This window comes from Hippopotamus amphibius, chromosome 3 (assembly GCF_030028045.1).
Source record: "Hippopotamus amphibius kiboko isolate mHipAmp2 chromosome 3, mHipAmp2.hap2, whole genome shotgun sequence".
Classification (NCBI taxonomy): domain Eukaryota; kingdom Metazoa; phylum Chordata; class Mammalia; order Artiodactyla; family Hippopotamidae; genus Hippopotamus; species Hippopotamus amphibius.
The window spans coordinates 177984254-178004152 of NC_080188.1; the positions used below are offsets into that span (position 1 = coordinate 177984254).

Here is a 19899-nt window from a genome sequence, read left to right on the forward strand (position 1 = left end):
AGGCTATGCTGATTTGAAGAATTGAAACAAGCAGAGTTTCCACTGCACCAGTTTAGGCCATTTTCCAAGCCCTTCCCAGATGCCTCTCTCTTTCAGAGGCTCTTGGCCCTGTCAGTTCCTTTTGCCTCCTTTTTGCCATCTCAGCTCTTGCCGTCTTGGCTGCTCTTCTAGGCCAGAAGTAGGTAACACTAGAAAGTAGTGGGGACTGTGGCAAACTAGAGAACTGGGCCTGCATGTGGGGGAAGCCATCCCGCAGCTTGAACAGATGTTACCACAGAGAGCCGGGAGTCGACCTGGACTGCCTGACCGCTCACAGCAGCCCCCTAGTTCCTCTTGCTCCGCCTACCTTGCTTTCCTGTCCGTTATGGCATTTACCACCACCTGGCACGTGGATTGATTTTTATTTTTTTAAGAACTTTTATTGAGATATAATTGACATACAATAAACTGCATATATTTGAAGCGTACAATTTGAAATTTTTTTCTTATTAGTAATGTATATATGGTAATCCCAATCTCCCAGTTCATCCCCCCCTCAAACCCCGCTTTCTCCCTTGGTGTCCATATGTGTGTTCTCTACATCTGTGTCTGTATTTCTGCCTTGCAAACTGGTTGATCTGTACCACATGGATTTATTTATTGTTTGTCTTTCCCACTAAAATGGAAACTCCATGACTTCAGGGATGTTTTTGCCCACTCATATCCTTAGGGCCTAGAATCATACTTGGCACAGAATAGATGCTTAATATTTGTAGATTGAGTAGACAGAGGAATTTGGGCCGAGTTTTGTAGTTTTAAAGAGAAGCCAGAAATCTGGTTGTTTATGTGAAACCTCTCAATTCAAACTTATCAATCACTATGCAGGCCCAGCACTGCACACGCCAAACAGAATAGATCTGCAAGCCAGCTGTGACTGGTTTATCCCCTTCACTTTACACCAAGGCCCTGCTGGGCTTGAGTTGTGGCACTGACCCTTCAAACTTTCTGCATTTTAATCGGCTTTCACCCTTCCGAGCTTCTTGAACTGCTGCTACCCGTCCTCACTTCGGTCTTTGGAGAAACGCTGTTCTTTTGTAGATGAGCTCCAGGCATGCCTACACTGGCTGCTGGTGGAAATTGCTTTCTCTGTGGTTGCCTGCCCGGCGACCCAGCCAGGGTCCCCTCTGCTCCTCCCTCTAAGAGTTTTGATTCCTTTATGTCTCCCTTTGCATCTTTTTTGCTCTTAGGCACTGTACTCAGGATATGTCCCCAGCCTAACAATACCTTGTTTTCTGTTCACAACACCCCAATGGGGCCCCGGGCTTTTTATTGATCTGATCATACTTCACCTCATGTCTTAATATGTGTGAGGCTGGAAGGCCGCCCTCATTTTGCCATGGAGACTCTCCGTGAGGCTGGGTTTCATAATTTGTCGCATTTTGAAGACTCACATGTACATTTAGAAGCCTCAGAATCCCAGCACCGATTTGGGGGTGCCACACCATTTACCATCATTTTTAGAGGAGGGTGTTTGACAAGCCGTAGACTCTGCCTCAGCAAAAACAGTGAAGGACCACTTTTTACCTCATCACGTGTGTTTCAGCCTTGGCCAGAGCTAATGATGAATCTCAGCGCTCATCTTTTTATTTCTCTCTCCATTAGAACCTGGCCTCTAGCATTTGTCTTATTTTTGAATCCAAAGGGTATTATAATTAAACTCAGTAAGCAAGCTACTTCTTGGAAACTGGCTCTGAGATGTATTTACATAAGCCCCAAACATATTTACTTACTGATTTTTTTCCCTCCAGTGAATCAATTCCATTTTTATAATCGACCAAGAAATTTCCCCTCTAAATAGCATTAAAGTTATGATTTAAAGTGGGGGGTGGGGATAGGAAGTCCTCAAGCAGTTTCACGCCATCAAGCCTTATTCCTTCAACAATAGCAGAAATTAGATGGGAATTGGCCTGGTGGGCTCCGTGAACAACTAGAAAGAAATAATTTGAATAAGTTCCCTCAACTGTGAAGAGTTTTCTTTTTTTCCTTTTCCTCCCCACTGATAACTTAGAAGGTAAAGCAAGATGGCCTCTGGTTCAAAAGATGACCCACCAACCTTTCCCATTTTTTCCTCTTTTTTGATGTACATTAACTCTCTGGGATGCTCTGAGCTCCTGGAAGCTGAAGACCCCCGCCGGCCCAAAATTGTCCTCGGCCAAATGCTGTGATGGGTTCTAGCTGCCTTCCGCACCCAGCTCTGCTGTCAGGTGTGAGGGCTGCCTTCTGGGTAGCCATGGGAACCAGACGTGGAGATGTGAGCCAACCTATGGGGGGGCCGCAGAAGTGGATTATTTAGTGTGCTTTATTATATGTAATGCAGCTTGAAAGGAGTGATTTTAAGGATATAAAAATTATAGTTGCCATAAGAAGTCACACTGCCATTGTTCAGAAAAATACTGGTAGGATTTGGGGCTAATCTTTGAAAAGGTATTGGTAACACTCCTCCCAGGGTGAGCCCCAGTATCCCACCCCCTGCTGAGAGCTGCTGGACATCCACAATGCCAGGGATTGATGTGGTCTGGGATGTTGCTTCTAGAACAATGGTAGCTTGCTCTAATGCAACCATAAAATGAAGAAGATATTCCAGTATGGTGTGCTAGATTCTTAATTTACAGATACAGCAGGAGGTGGGGATCACGTGGCAGATTCAGGGGTGGCTGGTGGTGGGATACCTCCAAGAGTGAAGGGACGTGTGTCTTAACAGATATTTGAATTTGTCAGAATCAGGAAGAATTTTCACAGCTCAATCCTTCATTTTACAAATATTTATTAAAGTGTCTTCATTGAACAAACCAGCACTGTCTCGCCTCTCCCAGTAAGGAGGGTTCCAGGCAGCAGAAGGAACGTGAACAAAGGTCCTTCAGCTGGAAAGAGCGGAGCACCGGGGAGGACTTGCCAGGAAGTGGCAGGGCTGCAGCCCAGAGGGAGCAGGGGTGCAGAGGCTGGGAGTGGAAAGAGGGCAGCCGGCAGATCATGCAGGGCCGGGATGCTGGGGGAAGAATTTGGGACTTTAGTCCTGGGCAGTGGGGCAGGATGGAAGCTTGTCAGCAAGGGCAAGTTCAGCCAGACGTGCTGTAGTAGTGGGAAGAGAGCAAACACCCTGCGGCAGACAGCTGCTAAATGGAGAACCCTCATTATATGATGACCTGCATTGGAAGAGGGCCACATTCATTAGTAAACAATATCTAAAAAGGATTTTTTCATGTTTGACTTTGAAAAATGATACAAAAACTTCTAAAAAATTTCTTTCTTAGATTTCACAATGCTCATGTACTTGCAGCTTTGTGCTAGATCTTAGAACAAGGAATGAATGAATTGTTGACTTTTTTTTCCGTTTTATTGGGCCTCATTTTATTGTGCTTTGAAGATACTGCTTTTTTTTTTTTTTTAAACAAATTGAAGGTTTGTGGCAACCCTGTGTGGAGCAAGTCTATCGGCCCCATTTTTTCAGCAGCATTTGCTCACTTCCTGTCTCTGTGTCATGTTTTGGTAATTTTTGCAATATTTCAAAATTTTCATTATTACTATATTTGTTATGGTGATCTGTGATCACTGACTCTTTTTTTATTGGAGTGGAGTTGATTTACAATGTTGTGTTATTTTTTGCTGTCCAGCAAAGTGACTCAGTTATACATATACATGTATCAACCCTTTTTTTAGCTTCTTTCCCTATATAGGTCATGACAGAGTATTGAGTAGAGTTCCCTGTGCTATACAGTAGGTATTTATTAGTTATGTATTTTATATATAGTAGTGTGTGTATGTTAATCCCAATCTCCCAATTCATCCCTACCCCCGTTACCTCCTGGTAAGCATAAGTTTGTTTTCTACATCTGTAACTATTTTTGTTTTGTAAATAAGTTCATTTGTACCCTTTTTTTTAGATTCCACATGTAAGCAATGTCATATGATATTTGTTTTTCTCTGTCTGCTTACTTCACTCAGTATGACAATCTCTAGGTCCATCCAACTGTTGACTTTTGAGGGGTGTGTTTTTTTCTTAAAAAATGACAAGGCAGCAGGATGTGACCCCCTCCACTTCTCCCTTGACTTTCAAAGCAGAAACATGGAAATGTTCAAGCCTTCCCCGCTCTCTCCAAGGTCCGTTTTCAATCCTTTGATGCTCACACCGTCCCCTTGAAGTGCCCATTGTGCCTGGAGCCTGGTCCATCTTCTCTTCCTCAGCTGTCACCACTGTCACTCTGCCAGGTTCTCCTCAGGCACTGGATTGGGAACAGGTCTCCAGTGTCACTTTCATGAACTTCATGAAATCCTGCAAATTTAGCCAAATGTTCATTGTCCCTTTGCCACCCCGTTGCATGGTATTTGTGTGTGAGCCTGGCTGATGGGTAACATTAAGTGGGGTGGATGTTGAAGTGCAAATGTGTGAATATTTTCACATCATGGCAAGTTTGCTTCTTTCTGCAACCCCCTAATTACAGCTCCTGGGTAATGAATTTTGGGGAAAAGATGGTCCGTTATAGTCCTGGTGGGAGAGAAGGCAATGGTAGAGGTGTTAGAGAGGAGCGGCCTGACTTGGGTGCTACATCGGAATAAAATCAGAAGCATTATAGGAGTGGAGTCGGGGGAAAAGGAATGAAAATATCTCCTAGGCTTGAGCATCTGAGAAACTAGTGGTGCTGATGCCTGCGAGAGGAAGGGGTGGGCAGGGCCGGGGGAGGCAGGTGGGTGGGAGCAGGATGGTGAGGGCTGCTGCTTCCTAGAGTGGTTTTCATTTTTGTTTTCTTATAGGGTAGTAGATGCTCAATAAATGTTTTCTAATTCAGTTGTTTGGGCTCCCCTGTGTTTTTGGTCAGTTGCGTGTTGGGTGATAATTGCTAATACTCAGGAGGCTTATGGAAGGCTTTCTCTGCAGTGGGCACCAGGCTCAGCACTTTCCACCTATCATCTCATTTTTATCTTCAGAACAACTCCAGGGAGTAGCAACTGTTTTACGCTATTGCGATATAAGTACGTGCTACTAGATGAGGAAGGTCAGAGGGTGAACCCAATGTTAACGAGGGCTGGGGGAGGGGTGGCGGAGGCACACGGAGAGTGAGGATGAGGACAGGCTAAGGGGAAGCTGGGTGTGGCCTGTGGGGAGGAGAGAAGCTTCCTGAAATTTCACGGTGGTCTCGCCCAGGCACCTGGGGCTCACTATCTCATATGGTGGGATAATCCCATTCGCTTCGGCTTCTGAGGGCTCTGCAGGGTGTGGGAAGACAGCGAGCTACTCATCCTGCTGGACTAGACTTGGCTCTGACTGACCTTGAGAGCTCACGAAGCTGCTCGGGGCCTCAACTTTACACATCTGGGAAGTGGGGATTAAATGCCCGCTTTACCCGGTGCAGAGCCTGAAAGGTTCAAATGTAGGAAGGCACGCTCCTTGCTGGGGGGACATTAGCTGGAGGAGGGGTGCTTATGTGATATGATTTTAGGGAAACTCTTGGAGGGTGAAGGGCTGATCCTGGGATGCCTTTTTTTTTTTTTTTTTTCTCATCTCCATTTTGTAAGAACTCACCCTGCCCAGAGACCACTGGATTAATTTACTTCAGGATTTGGCAGGATTTATCAGGGTCCATTAGCCCAGAATACATCTGCAGGCTCCAAGAAGGTTCAGGGAACGGGCACTTTACAAGTGACTCGGAGCAGGAGGGGGAGCAATGAACGGACCTGGGCAGAGCAGGCCCAGGTGTAGGGGCTCATGTTTGCCTTGTGAGTGCGACCTGTTCCCGGACGCGTTTCCTTTGACTCAGAGGCTGTCTGAGAGAAGGAGGCCACTGCAGACAGAGCCTGAGAGCCCCCGCCTACTATTCCAGGAGGCACTGAGGCGTCTGTTTGGCCCTGGTTACTGGAAGGCCACTGGAATTGTCCCTTTTGAGGGGACAGTTATCACTTATCGTGGGAGACTTTCTGAAAGCTCATGTCAGGCAGCTTCTCTGGAGTCCCTGGGTTTGGCACTTAGCCCATGTCTGGGATCTAAAGCTGCTTTGATCCTCTTCAGGAGCCCTGCCTGGGGAAGTGGGGAACTAAACTTAGTCCAGTTCAGCTTAAAACTTTGTCCAACACAGTAGCTGAAACAGTCTTTTTTGGCGTAACTTGGTCCCTTTTGGGTAACTGTTTAGTCTTCCAGATTCTCGTCCTTTGCCCTCTCCTTCCCAAGATGCTGCTGGAGGCCCGGCCGGCGGGGCCTCGTGTGCACACTGGCCACGTCTGCTGAGGGGTGGTCGGTCTGCTCCCTGCCCTGCCTTCTGCTGGCATCACACTGGTGGCCTCTGTCCTTTATTTGTTGAGGCCGTAGGGGAGCTCAAGTCATCTCTGTCCATCACGGCTCACCATGCTCTTAATTCTGTGGAGGCTGCCCTCTCCCTCTGTGTGCAAAACTTCTCCCCACAGTGGTTTTCTCTCTGAATCCCAATTAGGGAGGGCCCAAGAGGCCCTGTCCCCTGGGCTCACCTCACCCCATTCGGGCCCCTGGTCCTTGCTCTGGAGTTTCAAAGCCCACCTCTTCCTGCTCATCCCGCTCTGCCCTCCCTGAAGCTGTATGGGCAAGTGGGGTTGGGGTGGAGAGAAGCTGGCTTATCCATAGGGCACCGTTGATCAAGATGTTCAAGAGGCCCTCCAAGAATATGTCTACTGTTATATGTACATCCGTGTGCATCTCTTAGATTTTTTTATATCCTGATGTCCTCTCTACCCAACTAGAGGTTGATATTTATGTATATTCTTTTTTTTTTTTGAAATATTTATTTATTTTGGCTTCTCCTGGTCTTAGTTGTGGCATATGGGATCTTCGTTGTGGCATTCAGGATCTTAAGTTGCGGCACGCAGACTCTTACTTGTGGCATGCGGACTCTCAGTTGTGGCATGCATGTGGGATCTAGTTCCCCAACCAGGGATCAAACCCGGGCCCCCTGCATTGGGAGGGTGGAGTCTTACTCACTAGACCACCAGGGAAGTCCCTATGTGTATTTTAAAACATCTCTCTTTTTACAAATAAGTTTTTGCTCAAATGATCCTGTACAATAAACCAAGGTACAAACCCATTTTACAGTTTAGAAAACTGAGCATCAAAAGAGTTAAGGGATTGCTGCAGGTCACTCAGCAAAGTTGGGGCCTGAGAATTTAAACCCAGTCTTTCTGAGGGCCACGTTATTTTCACTTCTCTAAGCTTGTTGGCTCCCCAAGGGCAGGGATCATGCCTTTTACATCTCTCTTGTCCCAGTGTCCTATGCAAGCAATGCTTGCTAAGTGCTGGTGAGTGATGATGATATACAAGAACTATTCCCCAAACCTGAAGGAAGGGAACCTCCCAAATATATGTTTTCCAAGGAGGGTCGGAGGCTGGTACAAGATGGGGGAGATTTACTAAATGATCTGAGGAGGACTGAAATGTAACTGGAGGGTTCTGCTGGGATGCAAGGGTGTGAACACAGCACCGCCAGGCCAGCCTGGGCAGGCACTGCTCCAGGCAGTAATGTGGCCTGGGGGAGCAGGTAACAGTAATCTCAGAGTAAACAGGGCCCTGAGGCCGCCAAAAGGCCATCGCAGAGCTGGAGCCAGACGTCTCCAAGGCTGGTGGGCATCTGTGCTCCAGGGCTAAACCTTGGGAGAGGGCAGGGGGTGTCTGTGGGGTGGAAGCTGGCCCCAGAGGCCGCAGGGATGGGGCTGGGGGGACTCAGTGGAACTGATGTCGTCCGTGTTCAGAAATGGCTAGCTTTGCCTCTGCTTGAGGAAGTGAGGGCTGACATCTGCATGTTTTGCAGGGAAAGAAGAATGATAGATATAGCTCAGAGGCTCAGACGGTCACTCTTCCCAATCTCCAGGTGGGTGGGCGTGAATCTACTTTTGCTAACTCCAGGGTCCTGAGCCCAACGAACGCTGGCAGCTGGGTAAGATGACACCTGCTCTAACTTTGGTGGGGACCTTAAGGAGCGAGTCAGGGCCTTCCTTTGGCTGTTACAATTTTCTTTAACCAGGGAAGACAGGAATGAGAGAAGGAAGGGGGAAGCAGAAAGTGGCTCCCAGAAGACCCTAGGAGTAATAGACTAAAGAAACATCATTCCCATCCTCGTCACTGACATTTCACACTGAGCAATTGTTGAGAACTGGAGACTTATGCAAAGTCTTGTCTAACCCCCATCCAATGCAGACTCTCCCCAACCCCTGATTTTACTGTGGAAGTTCTGGTTCTTGAGGTCTCGATGTGGGGAAGGATACCCCATCCCCCACCCCAGGGGATGCTTGGCAGTATCTGGAGACATGTTAGGTTGTCACGCTGGGAGGCAGGCGCTCCTGGCATCTAGTGGGTAGAGGCCAGGGATGCTGTTGAACATCTACAGTGCACAGGACGGCCCACAACACAGATTTATCCAACCCAAAGTGTCAGCGGTGCTCAGTTAGAGAAACCTGCTCCAGCTGGATACACTGTGTTATAGGAGCTTTTAAATTTAATTTAATTTTTTTTAGTTTTAATGTTTTTTCCCTTTTTAAAATTGAAGTACAGTTGATTCGCAATGTTGTGTTAGTTTCAGTTGTACAGCAAAGTGATTCAGTTATACATACATACGTGTGTGTGTGTGTGTATTCTTTTTCAGGTTCTTTTCCATGATGGGTTATTATAAGCTATTGAATACAGTTCCCTGTGCTATACAGTAGGTCCTTGTTGTCTATTTCACACACGGTAGTAGTGTATCTGTTAATCCCAAACTTATAGGAGCTTTATTAACTAGGATAGCAGCTCTAAGTTCTTGATCTGGTTTTAGTCTTATACAGTATTAATATATGCCATTTTATCTCTTCCTATTCAAGTTATCAATTGCAAAATGGGCTAAGGCATGAGACTTTCTTGCTGGTAATTAAAGTATGGATTTTCAGATCACATCTGCCAGTTTCCTACCCATGTGATTTCATTCAGGGAAGCATTTTATGGTGGGGTTTATGAAAACATGAGCCCACTGCCTGCCTCCAGTCAGAGAGAGAGGAATTGTCCACAAAGCCAGAATGGCTGCAAGTGTGTGTGTTTGTGTTTCAATTCAGTCAAAAAGGCAGGAATTGAATGCCGAGGGCTGGAAAAGGCATGTTCACCCGCGGGAGGGAGGGGAGGCAGGAGGCTTCGGTGATTGCTTGGCACTAATGTGCAGAGTGAAAATAGCAGCCTGAGTATAAAACACTGCAGCCGCCTTACAGCAAAGAGTGGATAAAGGAGGCCTCAGCTGTGACAAAACATTAAAGATGGATTTTTAGAAAACAAGCACACATTAGCAGGTCAGCCTCTTTGCGGTACATGCAGATGTGCAATCATCAGGGCATTCGTTATCCCCCTCGGCTGCTCTCGGCTTGCAGCGGAGCCCCCGTTTCCACCGACCATGACGGGGAGGGAAATGTCAACTACCCAATAAAGGGTATTTCCGCCTCTGCCTGTTTGGGTTCTTGTCTCTTTCGCATAAACGTCCCTCCTTCAATCACTCTATTTGGGGAGTTTCTTGCTTCTTCAAGATTGACCCCTCTCCGGCCATCCCAGGATGGCACCCGCGTGGAAGGAAAGGCCGAGTGTCCTCCAGGCTATGGGAGAAGGGTGGCTGGCCCTTGGGCGCCCGCTGCTGTCTTCTCGGTCCCACTGGTCTCCTGGGACTGGCGTGCGGTGTGCTCTGTTCTGCTGGTGCTGTCGGGGTCCAGTGGACCTTCCCTGGCTGGCCCAGGCCCGCCTCAGTGCACTGTCACACGGCAGCCTGGCCCTGGGCCATGCGGTCGCCATGGCCTCTGCAGTGGGATTGACCTGCCTTCTCCTCCCTGCCCTCAGCTCGGTCACCATCTGACGGCAGAGGGAGACTTGGGGGCGCTCTTTACCACTTTCTCTCACCATCTCTCTGCCTGAGCGCTCCGCGTTGTCATTTGTATTCTGTTCCCCGTGTCCCCCGTGGGAAGCGGGGCATGAATCCTCTCTGCTTTGGTTTCCTCTTTAAACTCTCTGTGGTTTTGCTATTGTTCCTATTCCGGCCGTTGTTCAACCTCAAGGTAGAATAGGGGCGATGGCAGTGGTTCCAAGGTCTGGCCTTTTCTCTTTTTTTCCCTCTTCTCTCTTCCCTGTAGCCCAGAAGCATCTCCACATCCTCCCTTGGTGTTTGGAAAATTCTCTTAAGTAATAGCCCAAGTTCTTGTTACCTAGGGCTTACCATAACCTTAGGTGTTTAGATCATCAAGCTTTGATTGTAACATGTAAATGGAATTTTTGAATTTAGAGATTTTTTTTTTTTAAGAAAATCTGACTCAGGATTATTATTTCTTGATTGGCTTAAAATGTGTTTTTGACAGAGCAGAGCGAAAACGTCATTGTGCTGGCTGCGATCTGCCTGCTGTTTACTAGGAGCCGTGAAGCCTGCTGATGCGATGGGTGGGGAGTTTGAGGGGACCATTACTTGAGTGGAGTAAAAAAATAAATCAGTTTACTACTTTAATAAATGTTAAACCCATTACGTATATAACCTGAAGAAGGCATAGGAGGACAAAGCTCAGGTGGTCACAGACTTCCCGTGAGATCAGTGACACAGGGCCCCCTCCAGGTTTCTGGTTGGCCAGCACTCTAACTAGGACCCGCCCTCAATGGAAGGTAGCTGGGGAGGAGGGCCTTGTCCATCAAGATTCTTCCCCAGCTTTGGGGTGGGATGAATTGGGAGACTGGGATTGACATATATACACTATTGATACTATGTATAAGATAGATAATTAATGAGAACCTACAGTATAGCACAGGGAACTCTACTCAATGCTCTGTGGTGACCTAAATGGAAAGGAAATCGAGAAAAAGAGGGGACATACGCATACACATAGCTGGCTTACTTTCCTGTACAGCAGAAACTAACACAACAATGTAAAGCAACTATACTCCAGTAACATTTAAAAAAAAGAAGATTCTTTCCCAGCTTTTTCTGTTCACCTATTCACTACCAAACTTCGATCCAAAAGCGTCTTGATTGCTTTTGGAACTTAAAATTATGCTCAGAGATCCAAGCTGTGTGTCCATGGAGGAGAACATGATCAATGTGTGTAGGCATCCAGGCAGATCCCCAAACACATATCTGAAATGTTTTGAGCAACAGCATAAATGTCCATCCTCCCAAGAGGACGCTCAGAAGAGGAACACGCTTGTTTGGATCTGTGCCTTAGAGAAAGCATCTTTGTGACGACAGTGCATTCACACCTTACGGAGTCCCTGGCAGGCATCCCAAAGCCCGCGTACCCACTGCATCTCCTCGCAGCTCTGTGCTGGTCATGAGAGACAGGGGGACCCCGGGAAATGTCAGGAAGGAGGCGGATGAAGAAAAAAATGAAACTTTCCTCCCACTGGGCAGCCCCGTTTGATGTCAGCCACTGAAGGACACTTTGTTCCCGTGCCATGGTTTGTGATGTCTAAGGAATATTCTTGGGGGAGTTGTTGAAAGCATCCCGTCTGGGAGCAAGAATGTTGGTATCAGAAGAGAACCAGGGCTGCACTTCTTCATGAGGCAGGTGCTGCTCTCATCTCTGTGAGAGGCCACCTGCCCCAGGGAGAGCTGCTGACCAGTCCCCCGCCCCCTCCCTAGAGGCCTGCGCCTCTGCTGTGCTCCTTATCTCCCTCTGCCCCCGAGCTCAAGAGGCAGAGGCCCCTGATGCTGGCGGAGGTGGACTCTGTCAGGTTCAGTGCGTGTCCTCATTGGGCTCCACCTCTCCGTCCACCAGGGAGATTGAGGTGCAGACATGGAGGTTCTGTCGGGCATTTGCACGAGAACAAAATATGTCATTGATTCATTTGGTCACATATTTATTTAAAAAGTTTTTTGTCTTTTTTATTTTTTTTATTAAAGTATAGTTGATTTACAATATTTGTGTACAGCAAAGTGCTTCAGTTATATATATATATATATATATATGTATATATATATATATATATTCTTTCTCATATACTTTTCTATTATGGTTTATTACAAGTTTTGATTATAGTTCCCTGTGCTATATCGTAGATCTTATTGCCTATTTTATATATAGTAGTTTGTATCTGCTAATCCCAAACTCCTAATTTATGCCACCCGCCTTTCCCCCTTGGTAACCATAAGTTTGTTTTCTATACCTGTGGATCTGTTTCTGTTTTGTAGATAGGTTCATTTGTGTCATGCTTTAGATTCCACGAATCAGTGATATCATATGATATTTGTCTTTCTCTGCACATTTTTTTATTCATCAAACATTCATTGAGCCCCTACTATGTGTCAGCCACCTGCTGGGGATGCCAGGATGGGGAATCCACATCCCTGCTCTGCAGGAAGAGATTGCAGAGGACTTGGGGGAGAGACAGGCTTCTTCATATGGCCCAGGAAGGTGCTGGGGGCTCTGAGGAGGGAGCACACGGGGACTGAGGTGGGTCTGGGGTTGGACTGGGAAGCAGCTTTGCGTGCAGAGAGGTATAAACCAGGTCTTTAGGAAACACAAAGAAAAAGAGGTGACCTGCGGCTAGAGGATGAGAAGCATCAGGGAAGGCTTCGTGGCGGAGGGGAGAGGGGTGATGTTGCAGCAAGGACTCTGCAAGCCGAGGGGACAGATGAGTGAAAGCGTGTGCTGGAAAAGACCGGGGCGTGGTGTGTGCAGATCCGAGTTCAATTAATGATCAGCCTCACGGTGGGAGGACAGCAGGAGGCAGGCTGGGGAAGTAGGGTGGAGGCATATTGTGAAGGGTTTTGATGCTCTGTTAGTTACCTTGTCCTTAAGCAACAGAGGAAGTTGAAGATTTTTGAGCGGAGGCATGAGGTGATCACAGGTGTTAACAGGAAGAAGGCTGGAGTGAGAGGAGGAAATGCTGTTATTGTATCTAATCTTTGGAAGTTGCCTTTGAATGAGGTACTGCCCCCCTCTAGTCTGCTTCAGTGAGAAGCCGCAGTCCCGTGCCTGCTGTACCAATTCTTATCTCCTCCAGCTACCGGGTCTGGTCCGACCTGGGGGCCTTGCTGCCATTGGGAGGAGGGCGTTTGTCAGTGAGAATGGGAGGCAGGGAACGAGGCTGCCTTCTGGATCAGAAAATCTCTTCAAAAAGTAACTGTGTGTGAGAGAGGGAGTGAGAGAGAATATATGAGCTAGTCGGGGAAAGGAAGAGGGAAAGGAATTAGTTGGGGACCAAATCATGAATCTCTTTGTTAGGAGAGATGAGGGCAGACGGAGCAAAGGGCTTTCTAGGATGACCTGGTAACGGAGCCGTCCTCAGCAGATGGTGGATCCTTGGAGGTGGGTTCCTGGGTCACAGTTTACTGACTACTTGCTCAGGCAGCCCGAGTCTGAGAGAACCATGGTGTGTTCATCCTGGACTATGTATGCAACTTGCGCCGCAGCATTGAAAGAAAACAGAGTTAGATGAGGTCCTCAGAGGGTCTCTGAAAGGTTGAAGGGGCTTCTATCTGAAGATATATTGAAGAGATTCAGATTTTTTCTGTGGACTAGGTGAAGGCTGAGACACACAGGCTGGATTTTGGAGCCATTTGATTGAAATAGGAATGGGAGAAAATTGTCACCAAACCCTGGACTCCTAGAGGTAGGGCTCTGGAGTGAAACTGGAAAGAGGCAGCTGTTGGACCAGTAAGATGAAATATTCCTTCACATGGTGAGCAGCACATGTAAGGACATTGAAATCTCAGAGCCTGGTGTATAATAAGCCTATGAATGGATATGAGACAAATTTACATCAATTCTAGGATGATACATCCACCACTGGATGCTAAGGTCAGGAAGGGGTGTTGGGGCTGTGCTTAATCTTTTGAAGTTGACACCACGGGGGATAATGGTGCCTTCCAAGGAGGCACTGCTCAGGCGCATGGCTCTAGGGGGTCCAGACTTGTATGGAAAAGGGTTTTCTGTTTTCTTCTGCATTTACTTGGATCTCCAAAGTGACCAACACTAAGCCCTAGCATTTTTAACCTCTCTTGATTCTTGTTTCTTCTGCCTAAACCTATGATAATTTCATGCTAATCAATATCTCAGGAGTGTTATGAGCAATGAGACGTCAAGGCTGTCATGGTGAGCTCTGCAACATAAAGGGCCGTCCTCCAACAGACACGAAGAGGCAACTCTGTGTTATCCAAGGTCAAGCAGAGCAAGGGGCGCGCGCACACACACACACACACACACACACACACACACACACACACACACACACACACACACACACACACACCCCGGGCTGGCCAAATAGCTTCAATGTTTCCTCCAATCAGATGTTTTCTCAAAGTTGCTATTAAGGAATCAAAGAGGAAGATTTTTGCTTCTTCTTTTCTTTCTTTCCACTTTCTGCTCCACTGGTTGAGAGCTTAGGACACGCGGAATGGTCAGCGTGAGGGGGGTGAGGGGCGGAAGGGAAGGAGAAGGGAGGAGCTGAGAACTTCCAAGGAGGCAGCAGGACCTTCAGACGCTGGAGGAGGAGAGTCCCAGACTATGCGACTTAGAAGAGGGTCATGTGACTGTAGACTGAACGACCAGTGAGGGTCAGAGAAAGCAGGGACCCTGCGGGCCTGGCCTGACCAGTGTGTGTCCTCCATGACACCACACAGGTGACTGCTGGCTTCTGGCGGCCATTGCCTCCCTCACCTTGAATGAAGAGCTGCTGTACCGCGTGGTCCCCAGGGACCAGAACTTCCAGAAGAACTATGCGGGAATCTTTCATTTTCAGGTATCCTGCCATGTTCACAGTCCCTGACATTACTTTCCATAGTCTTGGGACCCACCCAAGAATCAGAAATATGGGTTTGGGGCCCAGTAGCCTAGGTTTTAACACCCCCCCCCAGGGGATCCTGATGCATGCTTGAGTTTGAGAACCATTGCTTTCACATGCCCATCTAATCATCCACACATCCATCCCCTCCCGTCTCCCCCAGGCCATGTGGCCTTGAGGGAAGCACCTTGGAGTGAGGGTGAGGAGATGTGGGCCTGAGTCACCCACTGTTGCCACTGTGTGATGCAGGTTTTCTTATCCACAAACTCAGCCACTGGACTCGATGTTTCCCGCTTTCACTGGCATCTCCTATGGGCAGGGATAAGTGAGACACAGATCCTGCTCTTAAGGAGTTCACTGAAGGTCCAAGGCTGGAACATTGATCAGCACAGAGGCGCCTTCTGAGGTCCACTGAGGACTCTGACTCTTCCTCTCAGCCCATCCCTGTGAGCGGGTGCTGTGTTTTCCTCCCCTAGTTCTGGCAGTATGGAGAGTGGGTGGAGGTGGTCGTGGATGACAGGCTGCCCACCAAGCATGGGAAGCTGCTCTTCCTGCACTCTGAAGAAGGCAGTGAGTTCTGGAGCGCACTGCTGGAGAAGGCCTACGCTAAGTAAGTGGGGCAGGTAGGAGCTGGGAGACTCCGTAGTCTCCCTGGAGGATCTTCCCTGACCCTCCCCAGACTCTGGGTGCCGAGCCCATCTTTCCCAGCACCTGGACCCCCATGTACAGTATCCCCCAGTAACCAAGAGAAACAGAAATTTGGGCTAGGCATTAAAAGCTCAACTTTGTCCCACAAGAATGTGTGAATTGCGACCATCATGTAGCTTCTTGATGCTTTGTCCTCTTTAAAACTCCCAGGGTCAGTTCTTAGGTCAGTGTGAATTTTTAAAAGAATGATGACAGATTATAAAGCAAATATACTTAGATACCAAACTCATCAAGGTCTCTACCCTTTGTTCAGGAGTCATTCTCCTTCTCACTGGCATTCAATGTTCAAAGTCTTCTTTGGGGTTCTTTGACTGTTTCCTTGACTGGTACCCTTTTCTGCCACTCCTGTTCCCTCCCAGCCCTATTCCCAAAGCAAGCCCCAAGGGATGTCTCTCAGCCTTGAGAGAGGGTCCCCCTCATCTCTACCCATGCCTCCAACTCCCAGAAACCCAAGAGCCAAGGGCAGCTCTGGAAAGATTGCACTTTGGTTTTTAAAAGAGTGCGTGGCTTGGTGAGAGGTGATCTGAGATCCACTCCTGGCAAAGTGCTGAGCTGGTCGCGTGAAACTGTGCCTAAGCCCCTCCCTGGCCCACAGACAAAATTGGCAAAGGCCCTCCTGTACCTTCCAGACCACACCGTGTCCTAGCACCGCCCCCATCCCATCCCACGTGGTCCCCTCGCTGGGGTTGCTAATGGCTGATGATGTACATGTTCTTTTTTTTCCCCAACAGGCTCAATGGTTCTTATGAAGCTCTTGCTGGAGGGTCCACAGTGGAGGGGTTTGAGGATTTCACAGGTGGCATCTCTGAGTTTTATAACCTGAAGAAGCCACCAGCCAGTCTGTTTCTGATCATCCGGAAGGCCCTCTGCGCTGGGTCTCTGCTGGCCTGTTCCATTGATGTGAGCCGGGATGGCTTCTCTTTGCTCCCCCACCCCATGTGTAGTACAGAAGGGACCCGACAGGGGGCTAGAGGCTGGGAAGGCTTTGGGCCAGAGCAGAGTCTGGGACATACAGGGCAATCCCTTGACGTATTGGTCCCTAGCACGTGGGACTGGTGGGAAGCCCTAATTAATGGGTAGGAACTGGAGTGGGTCTCAAACTCAGAAACCGTAGGAGCCTTGTGTTGTTGTTGTTGTTGTTATTATTATTTTTTTTTTGTATCCTGGACATTGTGACTGTTATGTCATGGAGACTCTAGATTCTGTTATATTCCTCTGATGAGTGTTGATTCTCAGGTCTCCAGTGCAGCCGAAGCAGAAGCCATCACCAGACAGAAGCTGGTAAAGAGTCATGCATACTCTGTCACCGGAGTTGAAGAGGTACAGCTGGGCAGGTGGAGACCAGAGTGTAATGCGTAATGATGTTACCGTAAATCCCGGGCATCCTTAGCAAAACAGAGGGAATCACCACCTAGCACTTCCCTGCCTTGCTCAGGTGCAGCGGTGCAGCATCTCTGGCTGCACAGAGCCCTTGACACCCACCCACACTCAGCTCTTGCTCATTACAAGGGCCCTTCTGCCTCTTACCCACTCAGAGACGGATAACATAACCTCTCTGAGCTATAGCTCTCATTCTAACTAAATGCATGCTTTCCTCTGAGATGTGGCCAGGAAGAGGGACAAGGTTTTGGAGCAAAGTTGTAGAAATTGCCAGTTACGTCTACATGCATTCTAAGAAGCATGTTTGTACAGGTAAAGCAGTGGAGACCCATAAGATCCCCAAAGCGAAAAAGGCAATAATACCCACTCCAACTTTCAACGTGGGGTATGATAGTGGGAAGGGACACAGGTATTCCTTACTCTGCAACCCAAGGAGAAAAGTATGGGCTAAACTTTTCATTATTTCTATTTACTATAGTCTGCCTACTTCCAAAAAGGATGTGCAGGGGTTTACAATAAAACCGTACAACAAAGGTAAAATACACCAGGCAATCTAGGCTAAAGACAGTGCTCCTGTTGAGAAATTAATTTTGTTTTGGGTTTCCCAATGGCCAAGGCAAAAAGGGAAATGCAACGGTTGTCTCAGTTTTTGTTATTTATTAAAAAGGTGTGGATATTCACTACGTGTGTTTGTGTTTCACAAATATGCCCTTTCATGTAGTCACTTCCCAAATATGAATTGGGCACGTTTGTGTAAACATCGGGTGAGGGCATATGGAGGATACAAAGGAAGGTCAGACACTGAAGACAGAACAGTTCAGCATGTTTGTGCGTGTCTGCAAGTGCATGCCTGGGGGCTCCTGGTGAGTGTTCACAGACAGCAGGGGAAGGCGGATGTGTGGATTTCCCACTATGGGCTTTGAGACAGATTGCCTGGGTGACTGTCCTCCATCTACTACTTACTAACTAGGTAATCTTGGATAACTCAACCCTTCTGGCTGGGTGTCAGAGGCTTTTTTGTTTGTTTGTTTTTTTAAATTTTTATTGGAATATAGTTGATTTACAATGTGTTAGTTTCAGGTGTACAGAAAAGTGAATCAGTTATACATATATGTATATCTAGTCTCTCTGGGCCTCCGAGGTTTGAGAGACTTCAGAATGAAGACAATAACAGCACCCAGCTTATAGGATTATCGTGAGGTTTAAATGAGGTAAGAATGCATCTGAAAGGCCCAGCTCCATGCCTGGTTCCTAGTACCTGCTCACGAAATGCTAACTACTCTGCTTTTAGTATAATATTTGTTGGAGGGCATTTATTATCAATAGGTCTCAAATACTAAGAACTGAGTTAGTCTTAGAACTATAAAATTTAAATCCAAGTTAAAGCAGATATTTGTTTTTGTGCTGGACTCACTATTTATTCAACCAGATTGTGAAAAACAGAGCAGTAAGCTAAGACCTGAAAACATGTGGTAAAAGAGAATAAAAGTGGTTGTTTAGGGACCTTTGAGGAATTGAAGGCAAGTCCGCTCAGGTGCAGACATGAACACAAGGCAACAGATTCAGCGATTCAGTTGCCTTTGTGTATGGCCCTTGCAGGTGGATTTCCAGGGCCGTCCGGAGAAGCTGATCAGACTCCGGAACCCGTGGGGCGAAGTGGAGTGGACGGGGGCGTGGAGCGATGAGTATGTTCTTTCTTCCCTCCGTTAGTGCTCCCCTCCCTGTGCAGGAAGGCATCATGCAAAACACACAGCGATTGTGGGACCCTCCGTGTAGTGCACTTGGCAGCACTTTCTGTCCACAAATCACACAGCCTGTTCAGGAAAGAGTGTTAGATGGTTCCAGGCAAGGAAAAGCCAAACAAAAACCACTCAGCTGTAGTCTCTGATTCCTTGCTCGGCTTTGGCATTTGCAAGTTTGGCAGCTCAGTGGAATTTTGCTGAGTGCCGGAGGGTTTGCCTATTTTCTACCTACCACCACAGTCATCTAAAGGTGAGACCCGTCACTCTTGATTGGATTCATTCCACTCCACAAAGCCTGGTCACTCTGACAAAGGCCAAACCCCTCAGCGCCAAGAAGACATGCGCTTAGAAAGAGGAACTGGATCCTAGGAGCCCCTGGTTGCCGCAGGCAGTGAGGATGAACGGGAGTGGGGCCTGCTCCCCGAGAGCTCATTATGCGCGGGTATTGATCTCTCCCGACAAAGCCATTAATGACCCAAGGGGCTCAGGCCTCTGACAGCGGAGAGTGGCAGCCATTCAGAGATGGCGCCTGGACATGGAGGCCTCCCGTGGTGTCCTGGCACAGGGAAATCGATGTCACCATGGTGCAGGGGAATGGAGAGAGCATGGCCCCGTTTCCATCCTAGTTAGCACTGCTGGCACGGGGAGCAGGCAGTTTGGCGCCAGAGAGGGGTGGAGAGTTCGCCAGTGTCACTGATGAAGAGCCACCAGAAATGCGAATGGTCGTAAGAACAACCTGCCCCCCCCAACACATCCTTAAGCCTCATGTGTACCTTACACGTTGCTGTCCATGTGGCGTGATGCCACCAGGGCTTTGGGAAGGAACTTTATTACATTGATGAACCCATCACATATCATTATGGTGCATAACTGTGGTACTTCCCTTCAGGTCTGTGTCATGAAGAAACACGTGTTCCCAGGGCCACGGATCAACTCTTGTACTAAAGATTTTTCATTCTACTGCTTACGATGGAGCAAAACCCAAAACCTGCGTTCTGCCAACTGCCCGAAAAGGATGTCATGGCTGAATGAAATTGAAATCCCGAGTTTGGGCCATTTTAAGCAGCCGCTGTTTCCCAAGCTGCTTAAAGGGCTTATAGGACTTTGTCTCCTTTCCCTGATACCACTCAGGCTCTCACAGGCTGGGACAGGTCCAAGGGTGCGAGGCGACACCTGGCGAGCCCCGCAGGCTCCCCCATCTGGAGACGCAGCCTGGGGTATTTGTGTGTGGCTGCTGGGGGCGGAGGGCGCTGCGTCTCTGAGGTAACACCCTCAGCCTCAGCCCAGGGTCTCTCAATGAAAACT

At 48.0% G+C, this 19899-nt stretch overlaps 1 protein-coding gene across 1 annotated transcript in view; it reads left to right on the plus strand.

Annotated features, from left to right (window-relative positions):
* Positions 1–19899, plus strand: part of CAPN8 (calpain 8) — a 62611-nt gene that overhangs the window by 15173 nt on the left and 27539 nt on the right. Inside the window, exons 3-7 of the mRNA XM_057727627.1 lie at positions 14604–14722; positions 15241–15374; positions 16204–16372; positions 16709–16792; positions 18452–18537. Coding sequence (XP_057583610.1) covers positions 14604–14722; positions 15241–15374; positions 16204–16372; positions 16709–16792; positions 18452–18537 — 592 coding nt within the window. The remainder of the gene's footprint in view (positions 1–14603; positions 14723–15240; positions 15375–16203; positions 16373–16708; positions 16793–18451; positions 18538–19899) is intronic.